Source organism: Sinocyclocheilus rhinocerous, unplaced genomic scaffold (genome assembly GCF_001515625.1).
Source record: "Sinocyclocheilus rhinocerous isolate Xijiao unplaced genomic scaffold, SAMN03320098_v1.1 scaffold946, whole genome shotgun sequence".
Classification (NCBI taxonomy): domain Eukaryota; kingdom Metazoa; phylum Chordata; class Actinopteri; order Cypriniformes; family Cyprinidae; genus Sinocyclocheilus; species Sinocyclocheilus rhinocerous.
In genome coordinates, this window is record NW_015633151.1 from 1,672,738 (window position 1) to 1,689,623 (window position 16,886).

Sequence of the window (16,886 nt, forward strand, 5' to 3'; positions counted from 1 at the left end):
TCATCTGCACTACAAGAGCTGCTGCACACCGCGATACAAAACTTTCACTCGCATTTCGGGACAGTTGACAGAACTGTCACTTGCCTAATAGCATCATTGTTGCATTGTCACAAAGATGTATCATTTGCATCTTTTAAAGTCTTTTTAAGCCATTCAGTACTTGCATGCTCCAAAGGCGGTTTTCTGTGCACTCAGTTAGGCCTGGGCGATAAAACGGTATCAATATTTATCGACGGTACACCTTCTTCGATATCGATAGAAAAAATGATCGATATAGTGCACGATATAGGCAAAACCGAAACCAAGCCATTCACACACAACGCATATTCAGCGCATTTTTAGACAGACAAATATGACTGCTGCACTCACGTCTCACACAAGAGATGTATAGAAAGCCATGCAAAGTTAAAACAGTTTAAACTTTTAGAAAACAGTAGCATTAATAGTCATCTTAGTTATGATAAATTTGAATGCATTTTTATTCTTGTAAAATAATGCAACATTAGGTCATTAATATTTTCTCAAAAGTCATGGAAAGGTCATGGAAATTTATTGGTAAAAATGTGTATGAGTGCTAAAATGACAGATTAGTTAAAAGGTACGTTGATTTGGACACAAACTTACCAACATATCACACAGTATTGACTATAATTTCTAAGAGACCTGTTGCTTTGTGAAGCGAGCTTGGTTCATGAGCGATCACTCTCAGTATGTCATAGCACGATCGGTTCTTTCATGTATCAATAAAAAGCCTGACCCTGTAGCCTAAAAATGGGTGCATGATCACCACTTTCACAATAATGCCACAGTCTATGCTAGAAACAAACTTGATAAGCATTAAATATGCACGAGGAGTTTGACAAAATTTCTTGGATAGTGTAGTTTGTCATGAGATGAAATGGCCAAACGTCGTTTCATCAAATGTTTATTATTCTGACCCATTTTATACTGCTTCATGTATAGAATGTATTTGATAGCTAGGTATACTATGTAGATATTTTCTCACAAATGTTGTTTTGTTCTCCGCTGTCAGTGCGGCATTTGTATGTGTGCAGCCTCCATGTTTGAGGAGCCTGTTGATATTCCATGTGGTCATGAGTTCTGCAGAGGATGCTGGGAAAGGTGAGGGTGTTTTCTTTGGAGACTTTGATTCAGTGCTTTAGTCACATTACAATCACCGTCAGTTCTCACTACTGCTGTAACGGTCATGTGTACTTTGCCCTTGGCAGTTTCCTGAATATGAAGATTCAGGAGGGGGAGGCCCACAATATCTTCTGCCCAGCTTTTGACTGCTTCCAGCTGGTTCCTGTTGAGATCATTGAGAGCATTGTGTCCAGAGAGATGGACAAACGTTATCTGCAGTTTGACATCAAGGTATAATTGCATGATTAGATACACATTAGTCTTAATTATGTTCATAGATACTGTTGTAATTGTATTGTTCAGTGATGTGGTGAGTTAAACAGGAAGATAGATTAAGCAGTTCAGCAGTCAGTCAATATTAGGCCCCAGTTTTGATTCAAACCCTGTGATTCTGCGTTCATAGGTGGTTTTCCAGTCACACAGATCAGTCCTCTCAGTGAAGTTTATGTGTTTAGTGTTATTGTGAAGTCGTCAGTCCAGAACGGTGGAGCATTGAAATGGGAGCTGAGAGGGTTGAAGTAACTGTAACAATGGCAGTTCTCATTTAAGAATGTCTGAGAATGACACTTCTCACGCTGTGGAGTCCCAAGCCTTTCATTATGTTGCCATGGTGATGTTGAATCTTCCACAGGGGCGTCTGAGCTCTGTTGTTGCCATTTGTAGGGTCAGAGTGTACTAACGGACTTCTGGAGTTGTTGGTAAAAATTAACTCAGATCCCAGCATCATAAATAGACTCAGCAAATTAGATGAACCGAAAAGGACAAAATATTTGTAGTTTTTGTTTAATCAGCGAAGTTTTATGGCAAATTCTCAAAACTTTACATGACAGAAAGTTCAGAAATCATTCAGTTCCATCTGATAATGATTAATATTTAAGGCATAATGTACAGCCAGCTGATCATTTTATTGCAGAATAAATCCTGAGAGAAACCTGGACTATACTTTATTCTGCCTATTATTTACATGTACTTACCAAATAAATAGATATATACATGTGGAATTTTTACAAGTTACATTTTTTATGTATACTGTACACACCACAAATCAGAAGTTTGGGGTCAATAATAATAATAAAAAAAAGAAGTTCTTACTTTTTTTCAGCAAGAATGAATTCGGTTGATCAGAAGTGATTTAAAAGGTAATTGCAAATGATTTCCATTTCAGGTAAATGCTGTTGTTTTTAACTTTATATTCATCAAAGAATCCTGATTTAAAAATGTATCATTGTTTCCACAGAAATATTAAGCAGCATAATAAGAAATGTTTCTTCAACAATCAGCATTTTAGAATGATTTTTGAAGGATCATGTGACACCGAAGACTGGAGTAATGGCTGATGAAAATTCAGCTTTGCCATAACAAGAATAAACTACATTTTATAGATTAAAATATAAACCAGTTATTTTAAATTGTAATAATTTCACAATATTGCTGTTTTACTGTATTTTGGATCAAATAAATTGATCAGTCTTGGTGGGTATAATAGACGTATTTCAAAAACAAACACAAAAAATATTTTCACTCCAAACTATTGAACAATAGAGTAGTATAATAAAACAAAATAAGTTTAAATATTTTTAATGTTAATCAGCAGTTCTATTTTAAGTTACCCCTATCTAACTTTTTGTATCTCTTGCTGGTTTGTTGTTCTTATAACCAATGATTCTGTTTTATGGCTTTAATTTATTATTTGAAAATTAGCACTAAAGTCCTTCAAGGCTATTTTTACTAGAGCCAGAAACCATTAAGTAAAGAATTTGCTATTCTATTCAAATTTTTGTTGTTAAGAAAAAAGAGGACATGAGATAAAAGTTGCATGTTGCCGTCTAAAATTGTCAAATATGCAGTTCAGTAATTTTATATCAGAATCAGAGAATTGCAGAGAGCCACATATTAAAAGAATAAGGCAGTGTTTTGCATATTAAATGCCCCCCTCACTTGCTTTCTCCTCTATTCTTTCTCCGTCCTCCTCTTTACTCTTTTTCTTGTTCTTCCTCAGGCATTTGTGGAGAATAATCCTGCCATCCGGTGGTGCCCGCGGGCTGGCTGTGATAGAGCAGTGCGATTGGCCGGACAGGGGCCAGGTGCCAGCACCTCTGACCCTCTCAGTTTCCCTCGCCTCCAGGCCCCTGCAGTGGACTGTGGCAAGGGCCATCTTTTCTGCTGGTCAGTGCCAGTTACTGATACAAATCTCTCAAGTCATTATACCATTATACCATTTGTAATTCTGAACGAAATCTCCAGTTCACGGCATAATTTAACATGATTTAAAGGACAGATATTAATAGTATTGAAATAATATTAGTCGTATTTCTAAATAATAATAATAATTCATTACATTTATATAGCGCTTTTCTAGGCACTCAAAGCGCTTTACATTGTCAGGGGGTATCTCCTCATCCACCACCAGTGTGCAGCATCCACCTGGATGATGCGACGGCAGCCATAGTGCGCCAGAACGCCCACCACACACCAGCTTATTGGTGGAGAGGAGACCGAGTGATGAAGCCAATCAGTAGATATGGACTCATATTCTGCACTTAGTTATTTTAGCAGTGCAAATTATGTTAAAGAGACATTGTCGAAAAGATCACACATGTTACATACATATATATAAATGAAGGAAGAATGTGTGTTTGTATGTATGTTCTGCTCACAGTGGTCTCTGGCGATGCAGCTGGCTGAGTTTCTCTTTCCCACAGCTCTGGCCCTTATGTCCCCAACACACAAACACATAGACATATACACACACTCACACAGTGGGCTCGTATCTCATCACTGCCTGTGCCAGATCTGAGCATTACATTTGAGTCAAAACACCCTCCCCTCTCTCACACATTTAATCTGTCTGAGTGAATATGGACTGAATCTAATACGTAAGAGGCTGCCGTTTAAAAGGCGTCTGTGGTTAACAGTCTGCCAGCATTGTTTTATTTCAGTGGTTCTCAGCTGGTAGGTCACCATTCTGTCCTAATTGGGTAGTAGATATCAGGGAAAATACAATGCTAAATGTTAAACCAGAACATCTCAAACTCCTGAACCTGGAGTGTACAAGGAACTGATCGAAACATTTGTTACATCACACCATGTTAATATGTCAGCATAAGTTAATCTTTCACTCATGTTTGACACACATATTTATCCCCACAAGCCATTCCACCACCAACAACTAAAATGCATGGAATAGAAATAAAATATTCACTAGAAATGGAATTTCCTTCAAGCTTAGGCCTGACGTCACACTTGTGTTTCTCCTCACAGGGAGTGCCAAGGAGAGGCCCATGAACCATGTGACTGCCAAACTTGGAAGATGTGGCTCCAGAAAGTCACTGATATGAAACCAGAAGAATGTGAGCCTGTTTTGCTGTACTTTAAGTGACTACTAAGATAAATATCCTAAAGTAATGTTCCTACCTGTCCAAAAATGGTTTTGGACCTCAAGCAACTTTATTTCTGTCTTTTTCCATTTCAGTGGCAGGTGTAAGTGAGGCATATGAAGATGCTGCCAACTGCCTGTGGTTACTCAGCAACGCCAAACCCTGTGCCAACTGCAAATCTCCCATTCAGAAGAATGAGGGCTGTAACCACATGCAATGTGCCAAGGTTATTTGTGTTATAATAATAGATTTATGTATATACCAGTAGGCCTGTCGCAATAATCAATATATCGACTTATCGCGCAATTTATGTACATGACCTCAATAATTTTTGGTGATGCAATATATCGCCCATTATATTTACATAAAAATTAATGTCACCATATTTTGTACATTCCACTTGCGCCTGTGTCTTTTGCAGCTTCTCGTACATAACGTTGTGTAGTCATGAGGTGCTAGTTCAAATTAAAAAAATGCATCTACAAAAAAAGTTTCATCTGCAGGTATGATCTTGTTTAGGGACCTGTGCCTTTGTGCATACAGACATCTGACTGCTATAGTGATTGTGTTTTTCAGCAATAGTGTGCACCGTTAATTTACAGAGTTTTTCAGAGGTGTAGAGTGCAGGGTTGACAAGAGAGTTGGTGTGAACTTTGGAAGTGAACAAAGGGTCAAACATGATACCAAGGAAGTTTGAAAGGTATTGACAAAAACTTTAAAATCAATACACAAATCTGAGTTTCGGCCCACTTACTTTTAAATCTCCTTTGTATGTGTTTAGTTTAAGAAAATTCCCAGTGCCACTGACCGAAATGAGTGGGAGGGTGTGTATCCAAACAGGTGGTAGAATAAATCTCAGCAAAGCAGTGATAACTGAGACCATGATGGTTGGTGATAAATACACGTGGCAAACAAAAGTTTATAGATTATGAAAACGAAGGGGCCAAGAACAGAACCCTGGGGGACTCCCTGAGTGGAAGAGTTTTGTTTCTCAAAATAAATGAAATATTATCTTCCAGTAAAAGTAAACCAAGAGGGAATTGTACCAATATGGCTGTGAGCCTTGAAAAGGGTAAATCAAGACTGTCAAAACTGGAATTTTGGATGAAAACCTGATTGGAAGGGTCAGTGAGGATTATTAGAAAGCATTGAATTTACGCTTTGCTGCTTGTCACTTTTTATGTTAGGACAATCATAATTGAATGTTAATAAGGTTTCTAAAGTTTTGCCTCCGTAACAGTGGATTGATGTTAAATCATTTAAAAAATAATTGATGAGGAAATCTTGATAAATCTCTGTTTAAAGAACAAGAAATGTTCAAGAAATGTGTGTGTGTGTGTGACTTAGGAAGAAATGCATTACTGTTAATTCAATCTTGATAATCCTGCAACATGGTTACTAAACAGGGAAAGACATTGCAAATACTAGCACTCAAAAAATAAAAAGTGAGAGATGGTTTCCTAGCAACACACTTAATCCTTGCTGTCAGAATCCCACAACTCCCAGTGTGCTGCCTGCTAGACTGCCAATATGCATTTGCTAGTGACATAATAAAAGTAGACCAATGGTTTGTTTTAATGTATGTGTTGTTAATCAAGAATATATGTGTGTACAGTGCAAGTATGATTTCTGTTGGATCTGTCTGGAAGAGTGGAAAAAGCACAGTTCCTCTACAGGAGGTTACTACCGCTGCACACGCTATGAGGTCATTCAGCAAGTGGAGGAGCAGTCTAAAGAGATTACCGTTGAGGTACATATTCTTACATACAGTGGGTACGGAAAGTATTCAGACCCCCTTAAATTTTTCACTCTTTGTTATATTTGCTGTTTTGTCTGTAAGAGTTATTCTAGAGTTTTTAATAATGAAGAAAGAAAAAGATCTCACAACTGAGTATGGCTGAGCCTGCACATTTACACACACTTTTTTTTAATTTGTTTGTTTTGTATTTTGCAGGCTGAGAAGAAACACAAGAACTTCCAGGAATTGGATCGCTTCATGCACTATTACACACGGTTTAAGAATCATGAGCACAGCTACCAGGTAAAAAAAAGTCTACAAAGATCTGCCTGATTTGACATAGTCGTTGACTAAATGCCATGAAGTCTGGTTCTCAATGTAGCTTAGTCTGGCCAAAAACCACCTTGACTGGAAGAAATCATCTGGATACAATTTAAACCAAATAACCACCCACCGTTTTTTTTTTTTTTTTACTTGCCGTTTATGCATCATATGGTCAGTAAACAGACATTTGGCAGTATGTGGACTGACATTAGTTGTGACATGATGACTCAAATGGTCTTTATCTGTATTATCTTTTCCTACAGCTGGAAGAACTTCTGCTTAAAACGGCCAAAGACAAGATGGAACAGCTTAGCAAAGTTCTGAGTGGAAGTAAGATGCAAAACCTCAAGCATATAATCAATGTTAATAAATTTTTTCTAAGCTATGTTAATGCATGGTCTACCATGTATCAGTTGGTAAAATTTACAGAGTGAAAGTGCTCTATAGAGAATTAAACTTGCTTTTCCATTCACACAGTGATTCCTTCTACATTTAGCAGTAGATCAAGTTTAATACTTGTTGTAGACTTTTTTTAAATTAGATTTTAACTCCTATATTGTATTACTGTGTTGTTGCAGGAGAAGGCGGACCTCCAGATACTACTTTCATTGAAGATGCAGTGCATGAACTACTTAAGACTCGTCGTATTCTCAAGTGCTCTTACCCATATGGGTTCTTTTTGGAGCCCAAAAGCACAAAAAAGGAAATATATGAACTTATGCAGGTTAGTAACACACATGGTAGTTATGGGAAATGCTTACCGTGGACGTTCTGCGTTAGCGACAACTTAATACTCTTATTCCTCTTGTTAGACTGACTTGGAAATGGTGACAGAAGATCTTGCACAGAAAGTCAACCGGCCTTACCTCCGCACACCTCGTCATAAGATAATCCGCGCTGCCTGCCTGGTGCAGCAAAAGAGGCAGGAGTTTTTGGCCTCTGTGGCAAGAGGTGTGGCACCAAATGATTCGCCTGAAGCCCCTCGACGCAGGTAAGAGCCTCTTCCTGAATTACAGACTGCTTAAAAATAAACAAAAAAGCAAAATAGAAACCTTGAAAATTATATTTTAAAAATAGATTTTTTAAAAATAAACAATAATGAAGATGTGTGAAGATGTGTGTTTTAATGGTCAACATTTTTTTGAAAATGTAAACTTTTGTTGAAAACCGTATAAAAAAACATATGAAACTTTATAGTTTAGTTTTAAATTATATTTTTAAAAGACATAGAAAACACATTTCTATGAAGTAAAAGGGATATTTCACCCAAAAATGAAAATTCTGTCATTTACTCACCCTCATGTCGTTCCAAACCCGCAAGACCTTCATTCATCTTCGGAACACAAATTAAGATATTTTTGAAATCCGAGAGCTTTTTGATCCTCTATAGACAGCAATGCAACTGAGACGTTCAAGGCCCAGAAAGGTAGGATGCATCATCCTACCTTTGATGTCACACCACTGATGTCACATGGACATCGTTAAAATAGTTCATGTCACATCAGTGGGTCAACCGTAATGTTATGAAGCTACGAGAATACTTTTTGTGCGCAAAGAAAAGAAAAAGAATGAATTTATTTAACAATGTTTTCTCTTCTGTGTCAGTCTTCTATGCGCGTTCACGAGAGTACAACAACGTATGCGTATGCATTCCTCTGACTGAAAACAAGGCGCAGCACATCCAGGTTCTATGTCAGAATGCCGGCTTCTGCGTTAGCTGCATCATACGCATGCGTCGTGGTACTCTCGTGAACGAAGACTGACACGTAAGAGTAGAAATTGTTGAATAAAGTAGTTATTTTTGTTCTCTTTGCGCACAAAAAGTTATTCTTGTAGCTTTATAACATTAAGGTTGAACCACTGATGCCACATGGACTATTTTATTGATGTCCTTACTACCTTTCTGGGCCTTGAAAGTTTCAGTTGCCTTGTCAGAAAGCTCTTGGATTTCATCAAAAATATCATAATTTGTGTTCCGAAGATGAACGAAGATCTTATGGGTTTGGAACAACATGAGGGTGAATAATTGACAGAATTTAAATTTTTGGGGTGAACTATCCCTTTAAGGTAAATTTGGTCAATAGGGTTTTGATTTACTACTGTATTTTAACAGTAGTACTGTATTTCTTAAAAGTGACTTTTCATTTGTAACGCAGCTGCACCTGCAGTCTAACAGTGTATAGGATCACATGGAACCTACTTTTTTGCGTTTGCAGTTTTGCTGGTGGGACATGGGACTGGGAGTACTTGGGTTTCGCTTCTCCTGAGGTAACTCTTTTGTTTGGTTTGTTTTGAGACTTTGGGAATAGCTTGTGTCTTTGTTAAATCTACTTAGCTGGTGCCTGAAGTTTTGGCAGTGCATATCGGCCTATAGAACAAGATGTAGTCCTGTTGCAGCAGTTGTGAATGTGTAAAGACCTGTAATGTTGAACAGTGTACCGCTATTTTGTTCTAATCTAAAGATCCAGAGGAATCATGCCTTTCTCGGGGGAATTGATCCGAGAGAGCACTGTCAGTATACAGGAAGCCATCCGCAGGTATTAAAGAATCCTCATTAGATCCCATCTCAGGAACGGCTAAACAAACAGTGGAATGGTGCCTATCATGTACACTCCATCACTAATGTCATTGTCCACTTTTTTTTGGTCGCATGTTTTATTTTTTCTGTTCATACTCTATTGCAGCTGTTCATAGATTCCAAACGATTGCTGTGCATTCCAGATTACGAATTCTGATGCCGTTCATCTGGAAAGTGAGATCTTTTTCTTTTCTGTTAATGTATCCCGACATAGTCTTCTAAAAGATGCCTTTGGTGTTGTAACTTCAAAAGGAAGTTTCCTGCTTTGACTGTTCCATGAAAGGTCATGAAATATGCGTTTTTGCAGACGTTCCAAGGTGAACCAGTCTATCACTTCAGTCTGTATTGCTAGTCGCTGCTCTTCTTTTGAAATTATGTATGCAGGCTATGGCACAGTTTCATTTTGCTCTGGATTTATGGCTTGTAGAAAGAGGAATAATAGTGATGCACTTTATTCAACTTTTTTATTATTGATGCTTGAGCAGTACCTCTCAGGAATGTTTTCTTTGAGTTTGCTGCCGTTATTGCATGCTTACTGCATGCAGCTTCAGTTTGGTTAAATTTAAGACTTTTTTTTTATTTTTGGGAGTTTGTCGACCTATGGTGAAAATAAAGTTGGAAGAAGTGCAGTATAGAATATGATTGGTAATTAAATCTTAAATAGATTATACTGACACATATACACCGAAATGCCATATCTTGTTGGTTTTGTAGTAAATGGCATTACAGAGTGTCAGACTGTTTGGATATGTACATGATTCGCGGAGCTTAAAGGATTAATTCTCCAAAAATGGAAAATTCTGGCTTCTTTTACTCACCCTCATGTCGTTTCACTGTTTGTCTCTTTATTTTAATGGAATATAAAATGAGAACCTTTTAAAGGGGACACCGGATGCAAAATTCACTTTTACATGGTGTTTGCATATAAATGCGTCTTAGCAGTGTGTGGACACAACCACCCTACAATGATAAAAATCCATTCATTCTTTCAAAACCTAAACTGTCTCAATTATCAAGATGTTTTGATTTTTTGAGCAGTATGACGCTGACGGACTCCCCTGTATTAGCATATTTCCGTCTTCAGCCAGTTGTACTGTTTTGGCTTGCTATAATCAGAGCTGTTTTTGACAAGGTAAAAATTGTGTTTTTTTACATGACCGTTGAGGAATTTTTAACCAAAGTATTTTGCAGATATTTCATTTCATGAAGATCCTAAAGAATCATACCAACTTGTGGAAAATGGGCATCAGATGTCCCCTTTAATAATGCTGGTCACTATTTTTGATGCAGTTACACTGCCAGTCAAAAGTTTTTAAACACTAAGATTTTTAATGTTTTTTAAAGAATTCTCTTCTACTCACCAAGCCTGCATTTATTTGATCCAAAATACAGCAAAAGCTAAAGTTATATTTAAAATAACTGCTTTCTATTTGAATACATTTTAAAATGCAATGTATTCCCGTGATCAAAGCAAAATTTTCAGCATCATTACTCCAGTCTTCAGTGTCACATGATCCTTCAGAAATAATTCTAATATGCTGATTTTCTGTTCAAGAAACATTTTTTATTATTATCAATATTTAAAACAGTTGAGTAAATTTTTTTCAGGATTCTTTAAGGATAAATGCTGTTCTTCTGAACTTTCTATTTATCAAAGAAACCTGAAAAAATTATACTCAGGTTTTTTTTCAATAATAATAAGAATAATAATAATGAATGTTTTTTGAGCAGCAAATCAGAATATTAGAATGAATTCTTAAGGATCATGTGACTGGAGTAATGATGCTTAAAAATTCAGTTCTTTGAAATCGCAGGAATAAATTACATTTTAAAATATATTCAAATAGAAAACAGATATTTTAAATAGTAAAAATATTTCAAAATTTTACTGTTTTTGCTGTACTTTGGATCAAATAAATGCATGCTTGGTGAGCAGAAGAGACTATGTCCATATTATTATATTATATTATATTATATTATTATCTACATCTTCTGAAGCCATATTATAGGTTTGTGAGATTTTTTTACATTATTAAAAATGATCCTTAAGGGTTTTGAATGACAAGGTGAGTAATAATGCCATAATTTTCATTTTAGTTTTGAACTATTCCTTTTTGACTTTACTCAAAGCATCTGTCTGTTATTCTGACATGACGATGCCAACAGCCCTGAACTTTGATGCTGCTGCACAGCAGATTTCCTGTAGAAAGGTGTAGGCTTCCTCAGAGATTCTGACTTTTATTCACAGGGTCCAGTGGGAATGTTGGTACTCCTCTTGAAGCAGCTTTGAAATGGTGTTATGTGCGGTTTTGTGTTGTAGGCGTATGCTGAGTTCCAGTACAGACGCAGACACAGGCAGCTCAGGAGAGGAGACATGGCCAGCCTCCGCAGCAACACACCCGACCCTGATGACCCAGGCCACAGCACTTTAGGTATGTTTTGTGAATATGTTTTCATTTTGGTGCCCATATTTGCAGGTATATATACATATAAGAATTGCGGTGCTCCATAGTTGAAGCAGCTGCAAGTAAAGTTTCAGGATTTTTTTTTTGCTGGAGTCACACTGGACACTGGAGTCAGCAGAAATTGTACCATAAACCCATTTATCACCACTTTCTTTTGCAGTATGGACTTTTTTTAAGGAATATAAATGAATGGGGTGAATTTCTTGCTCATTGTTTGAGAAAATATGTCTGTCAGGCCTGATGTTCTGCATATGATGACATGGCAAACTAACAACACTTTGTAAGTCTGTAAATCTGACGGAATCCAAATCCAAAACACTTCTTTTGTCTTTGAAATAAGGCTGAAGTGTACTGCCAAATGTACTGACAAGCATTTATGAAAACTAAAATATACTTTAATATAATTTCTATTCAAACGTGTGATATAAGTATATGTTTAAGTAGAATTGTAGTTACACATTTTGTACTGATGAAGTTGCCATTTAGTAGATTTAAAATATATTAACTTCAAATGTAATATATAACACTGTGTTTAAAATTATACAATGATTTCAAATATAAAACATTTCATTTGACATTATTACAAAGTGCAAGTGTGTTAAGAAACAGTCATGAACGAGCAAGTACATTTAAATGTTTTTTTAATTGTTTAATTAATATTAAGATAATAAGATTTGAAGTGTACTATAAGTGTGCATTCAATACAGGTAAATGCACATCTATTTCATAAAAGATAGTTCAGATTAAGTACATTTACTTGTTTGATTTAGTGCTGTCAAACGATTAATCCATCCAAAATAAAAGTTTTTGTTTACATAATATGTGTGTGTGTGTACTGTGTGTATTTATTATAAATGCACATACATACAGTATATATTTTGAGAATATTTACATGTATTTACGTTTGTATATTTATATTCATATAATTTATATATATATATATATATATATATATTTAATATATAAACATAACATTTTTCTTAAATATATACATGCATGTGTATGTATTTATATATACATAATAAATATACACAGTACACACACACATATATTATGTGAACAAAAACTTTTATTTTGGATGCGATTAATCGTTTGACAGCACTAGTTTGATTTCATTCTTCTTAAAATGACATGTAAACACTTTAGTTTGACTGAAATCTTATGTCTGATTTTTGTGAAGTATTGCATCAAATATTTGCCATGTATATTTGGATAGACAGATGCAGACTGGAGCTCTTTACAGTAAGGTCTAATTTATCAATATTAGTTAATGCATTAACTAACATGAACTAGCAATGAGCAATATATTTCTACAGCATTTATTAATCTTTGTTAAATGTTACTTAGTGAAAATGTTCATATTCATGTTAGTTCCCATGCATTAATGTTTGATTTTAAAATGTATTAATAGATGTTGAGATTAGTGTAAAATTAATAGATGCTGTTCATTGTTAGTTCAAATTAACTGATGTATTTAACAAATGTTAACAGATGAAACCTTATTGTAAAGTGTTACCGAGCTCGACTACACAAAAACCCATGTAAAGATACTCAAGGTCACACTGCCGATGTATAATTTATGGCTGAAGGAAATACTCGGTGTGGTAACTGAGAAATCATGGCTTGCAGTGGGTTGCAAATCCTTGCGTTTTTCGCACTATCACTATTGATATTAATGATTTTGTAGTGAGTAGATATTCCTTGCTATAAAAAAAGCAACACTGCTCTAGTAATCCAACTAAACAAAAGATTTTCTATTTCTCTTCTCTTACAGACGCACAAGAAATTGGTGGTGGCCAGAGACCGGGTTTGCTCATGGTGAGTTGAGACCCTTTTAACAGAAGTTCTATGGTGGAACGTCACAAATCCTCCGCTGGGAGTAACTGAGTCTGATCTTATTCCCTTCAGCCTCGCTGTTCTCTAGATGAGGATGATCCCAATATCCTGTTGGCCATCCAGCTTTCTCTGCAGGAGTCTGGGCTGACTGCAGGCGGTGCTGGCGTTGATGCTCAAGAGATCCTCGCAAACGAAGCATCTCTGGGGGCCATCGGAACATCCCTGCCCACACGGCTGGACCCGGTGCTGTGCGGGATTGACGTGCCCCGTGCTGCCCTGAGCAGCTCCGAGCTGTTAGAGGTGGGTGACAGCCTAAAGAAGCTCGGTAATATCAGTGGCCAGAATGTCCCTCCACGTTATGACAATCTCAACAATCCTTCCTGTGAGTCCGCTGAGGGCCCCTTCCAAGCTCCTTCGGGACATACGGAAACCTCTGATTTAAGTTCAGACAACGCCAACCTTCTAGGCAACATCATGGCTTGGTTTCATGACATGAATCCGCAGAATATCAGTTTGGTTCCTTCGGCTGGTGATTTCGGCGTTCAGTCGGCGAGAATGACAACAGAGCCGACCGAGTGCGCCGTTCCGCAGTGGACACCGGGGGGCGATAGAGAGGCAGCGCACGAGTTCGACTCCGCTATCGAGCGTGAGCCCATCAGGCCGACACAGTTAGACCTGGTAGGTCTCGATATGTGTCCGGTGCCTCCTGCTTCGTCCATCGAGTTGGGCGAAACTCCGAGTGGTTTGAACCCGTGTCACTCCGACACCCTAAAATGTGACTCAGACCCCGACCAGCCTAGCAGTAGCTCCTCTGATTGGGAGGGTCAAGTACATCATGTATGAAAAACTGACTTCACTTACTAGCTAAGGCACTTTTTTGATGAAGTAGCTGAACCCGAGGAACAAGATTAATCATGACGAGAAGCTTTGTATTGTCAGATATGTAGTTTGAGTACTCGCTCAGGCCTTTGTGCTTATGAGGCATGTGTTGTTTGCTCACTAAAAAACTTGTTCCGATCCTGGAGTGTTAAACACTTCTAAAAGAGTCAGCAAATGAACCAGAAAGCGCTATGAAGGCGCGAATCTACTGTATAGTACAGGATGGTATTCAGCGCGAGCTCGCCTGATTAAAAAGGTTGTAAAAGATACTGTAGGTGCCAAAAAACACTGGCTAGCACACGCCGAGTGGACGGTGTGCTGATCGTGCCTGCTGCTGAGGGCCTAGCCGCCCTATCGAGTACGCTATCCTTCCTTTAAACTAGACCTGTAGTATTAGAGAAGTGCACAACAGCATCACGCTCAGAAGAGCTGGGCTGATAATCACAGAAACTAAAAGAAGAGTAATTCTAGTTGCAGTCGACTTTTCTTTTTCTGGTCAAACGTAATCACTGTAATCCGTCACCGGCTAATTAGAATGGAAAGTACCGGCGAGTTTAAACTCGATTCAGAAGCGCCGCGCCGGATCTGGAAAACGTTTTGTCTTTGCAACTTCTCACAGTGCCTTTTCTGTGAAACTTCTCTTTATTTATAGCCGCTCTCTTGCGCTCGAAGCCCAGAGTGGGGGAAGTTCCAATACAAAGCAAACTGAGCTCAATGTTTTTTAAAAGACATTTTTATACATGTTGGGTTGTCCTTTAGCATGCTTCTGGCCCCTTCTCCCGGGTTGTTTTTAAAGCAGTTATTTAAATGAACTTGGACACATTTACGGATTAAATCGATCTATATTTAATGAGATACTATTCATTGTGTGTTAAGATGTGATTTCCACATGGCCACATGTAAAAATTAAATGCTCAAATTTAAAAATGTAAAAATCCGTAGATGTTTTCCTGGTGCATCTCTAATAGAAATGTATGATTTTTGGAAAAGGCATTTCATTGTGATGGCCAGAAGCTGTTTTAGCTTCAGATTTACATTTCTACATATGGTGGAACTCACCCACAATTAAGATTTTTTTTACAATTAATTTAACTGTGGTATTTCTCTACAGTAAATTATGGAAATTAATTTTCTATTTATTTAAAATTGAATGTCCTTAAAATGAATGAAGATCAAGGTAAAGTTGGTGATGACAAAAAAAATTAATGAACGGCAATATATATTTTTATGTGTATATCAAACTGTAATAACACAGTACCACTTTTCAATATTTGCTTATTACTTAAAACGTGTCTGCTGAAATAATTGTTCAAAGCCTTTTAACCAAATGAACAGAATGTTTTTGATTTGCTTCAATTTAATTGCGAACACCTGCCCAACTTTTCATCTGATGAAACCGCTAAATCATAGCAAGTTTTAAGCACTTCAGAAAATTTGCACAAAATTAGCTCACATTTCAGCTATGGAATAACACGTTTTAGCTCATAGGTTTGCTGTTATATTGGCGATTTTGAGTGAGCAGGCGCCTGATGTTTTACTGTGGGCTTGATGTCATATGTGTGTTGATTCTGACCTAATGTCCGAATGCAGTATTGCACTGCATAAACTGAAAACGAAGGCAAACCTGTCCGTTAAGTGGTATTTTGTTATCATTCCATTCGTCAAAGTTTGGGGGAGTGCACACATGAATATTTTTCTGTAGGTACAGTTTGTATGTGTGATCGGAATGGGTTAAGCTCACTAAATCGCAGTATTTCTTCAGACTAATGTATGCCGCCAAAGGTGGAGGTGGAGCTAATGTCTGTTTAAATTAAGCATATGGTAGATCTGTCCAAACATGACAAAAAAAAAATGACAGAAGTTGTCCTGTATGTGACAGTATGCTGTGCATTAAGTAATTGTAATAAAAATAGATCATGTTTTCTTGACAAAAGACCGTTAAAGTGTCAAGGCTATATTGTTTGGGGGATTGGGTGGCTATTGTTTGTTGGGGGGGAGAAAAGCACATTTTGTAACCCATTACAGATTTTATATTGTTAAGCACCTAATTCTTGAAATGGTATTTGCACTTTCATAATCTTTACTTGATACATTCCCAATTTATATGGAAAATACAAATGTGTGATGTTTGGCCAATGAATTGGACCGATTTGAGTGTGAATCTTAATAAAGTTGCTAAGACAAGTTCAGCTGTAAAAGTGGTAGTATTCTTTGAACATAATAACATACAGTGAAAGCCCAGGTGCAATCATAATAATAATGACGTGTTGAATAAAAACTAGGCCTATTTAAAGGGATAGTTCACCCAAAAATGAAAATGTGATGTTTATCTGCTTACCCCCAGGGCATCCAAGATGTAGGTGACTTTGTTTCTTCAGTAGAACACAAACGAAGATTTTTAACTCAAACCATTGCAGTCTGTCAGTCTTATAATGGAGGTGAATGGGAATCATTAACCAAATTAAACCCTGCGGCTCGTGACGACACACTGATGTCCTAAGACACGAAACGATCGGTTTGTGCCAGAAACCGAACAGTATTTATAT

The 16,886-nt window shown here is 37.1% G+C and overlaps 1 protein-coding gene across 1 annotated transcript in view; it reads left to right on the top strand.

Annotated features, from left to right (window-relative positions):
• LOC107743183 (ankyrin repeat and IBR domain-containing protein 1-like) overlaps nt 1–16,525 on the top strand; it is a 30,218-nt gene extending 13,693 nt beyond the window's left edge. The window contains exons 7-20 of the mRNA XM_016556326.1: nt 1,034–1,122; nt 1,230–1,374; nt 3,143–3,309; nt 4,405–4,493; nt 4,616–4,746; nt 6,136–6,270; nt 6,475–6,561; nt 6,846–6,912; nt 7,161–7,306; nt 7,395–7,573; nt 8,799–8,850; nt 11,481–11,592; nt 13,400–13,443; nt 13,534–16,525. Of these exons, the coding sequence (XP_016411812.1) occupies nt 1,034–1,122; nt 1,230–1,374; nt 3,143–3,309; nt 4,405–4,493; nt 4,616–4,746; nt 6,136–6,270; nt 6,475–6,561; nt 6,846–6,912; nt 7,161–7,306; nt 7,395–7,573; nt 8,799–8,850; nt 11,481–11,592; nt 13,400–13,443; nt 13,534–14,304 (2,214 nt within the window). The 3' untranslated portion in view covers nt 14,305–16,525. The remainder of the gene's footprint in view (nt 1–1,033; nt 1,123–1,229; nt 1,375–3,142; nt 3,310–4,404; nt 4,494–4,615; nt 4,747–6,135; nt 6,271–6,474; nt 6,562–6,845; nt 6,913–7,160; nt 7,307–7,394; nt 7,574–8,798; nt 8,851–11,480; nt 11,593–13,399; nt 13,444–13,533) is intronic.
• Nucleotides 16,526–16,886: the final 361 nt, after the last annotated feature.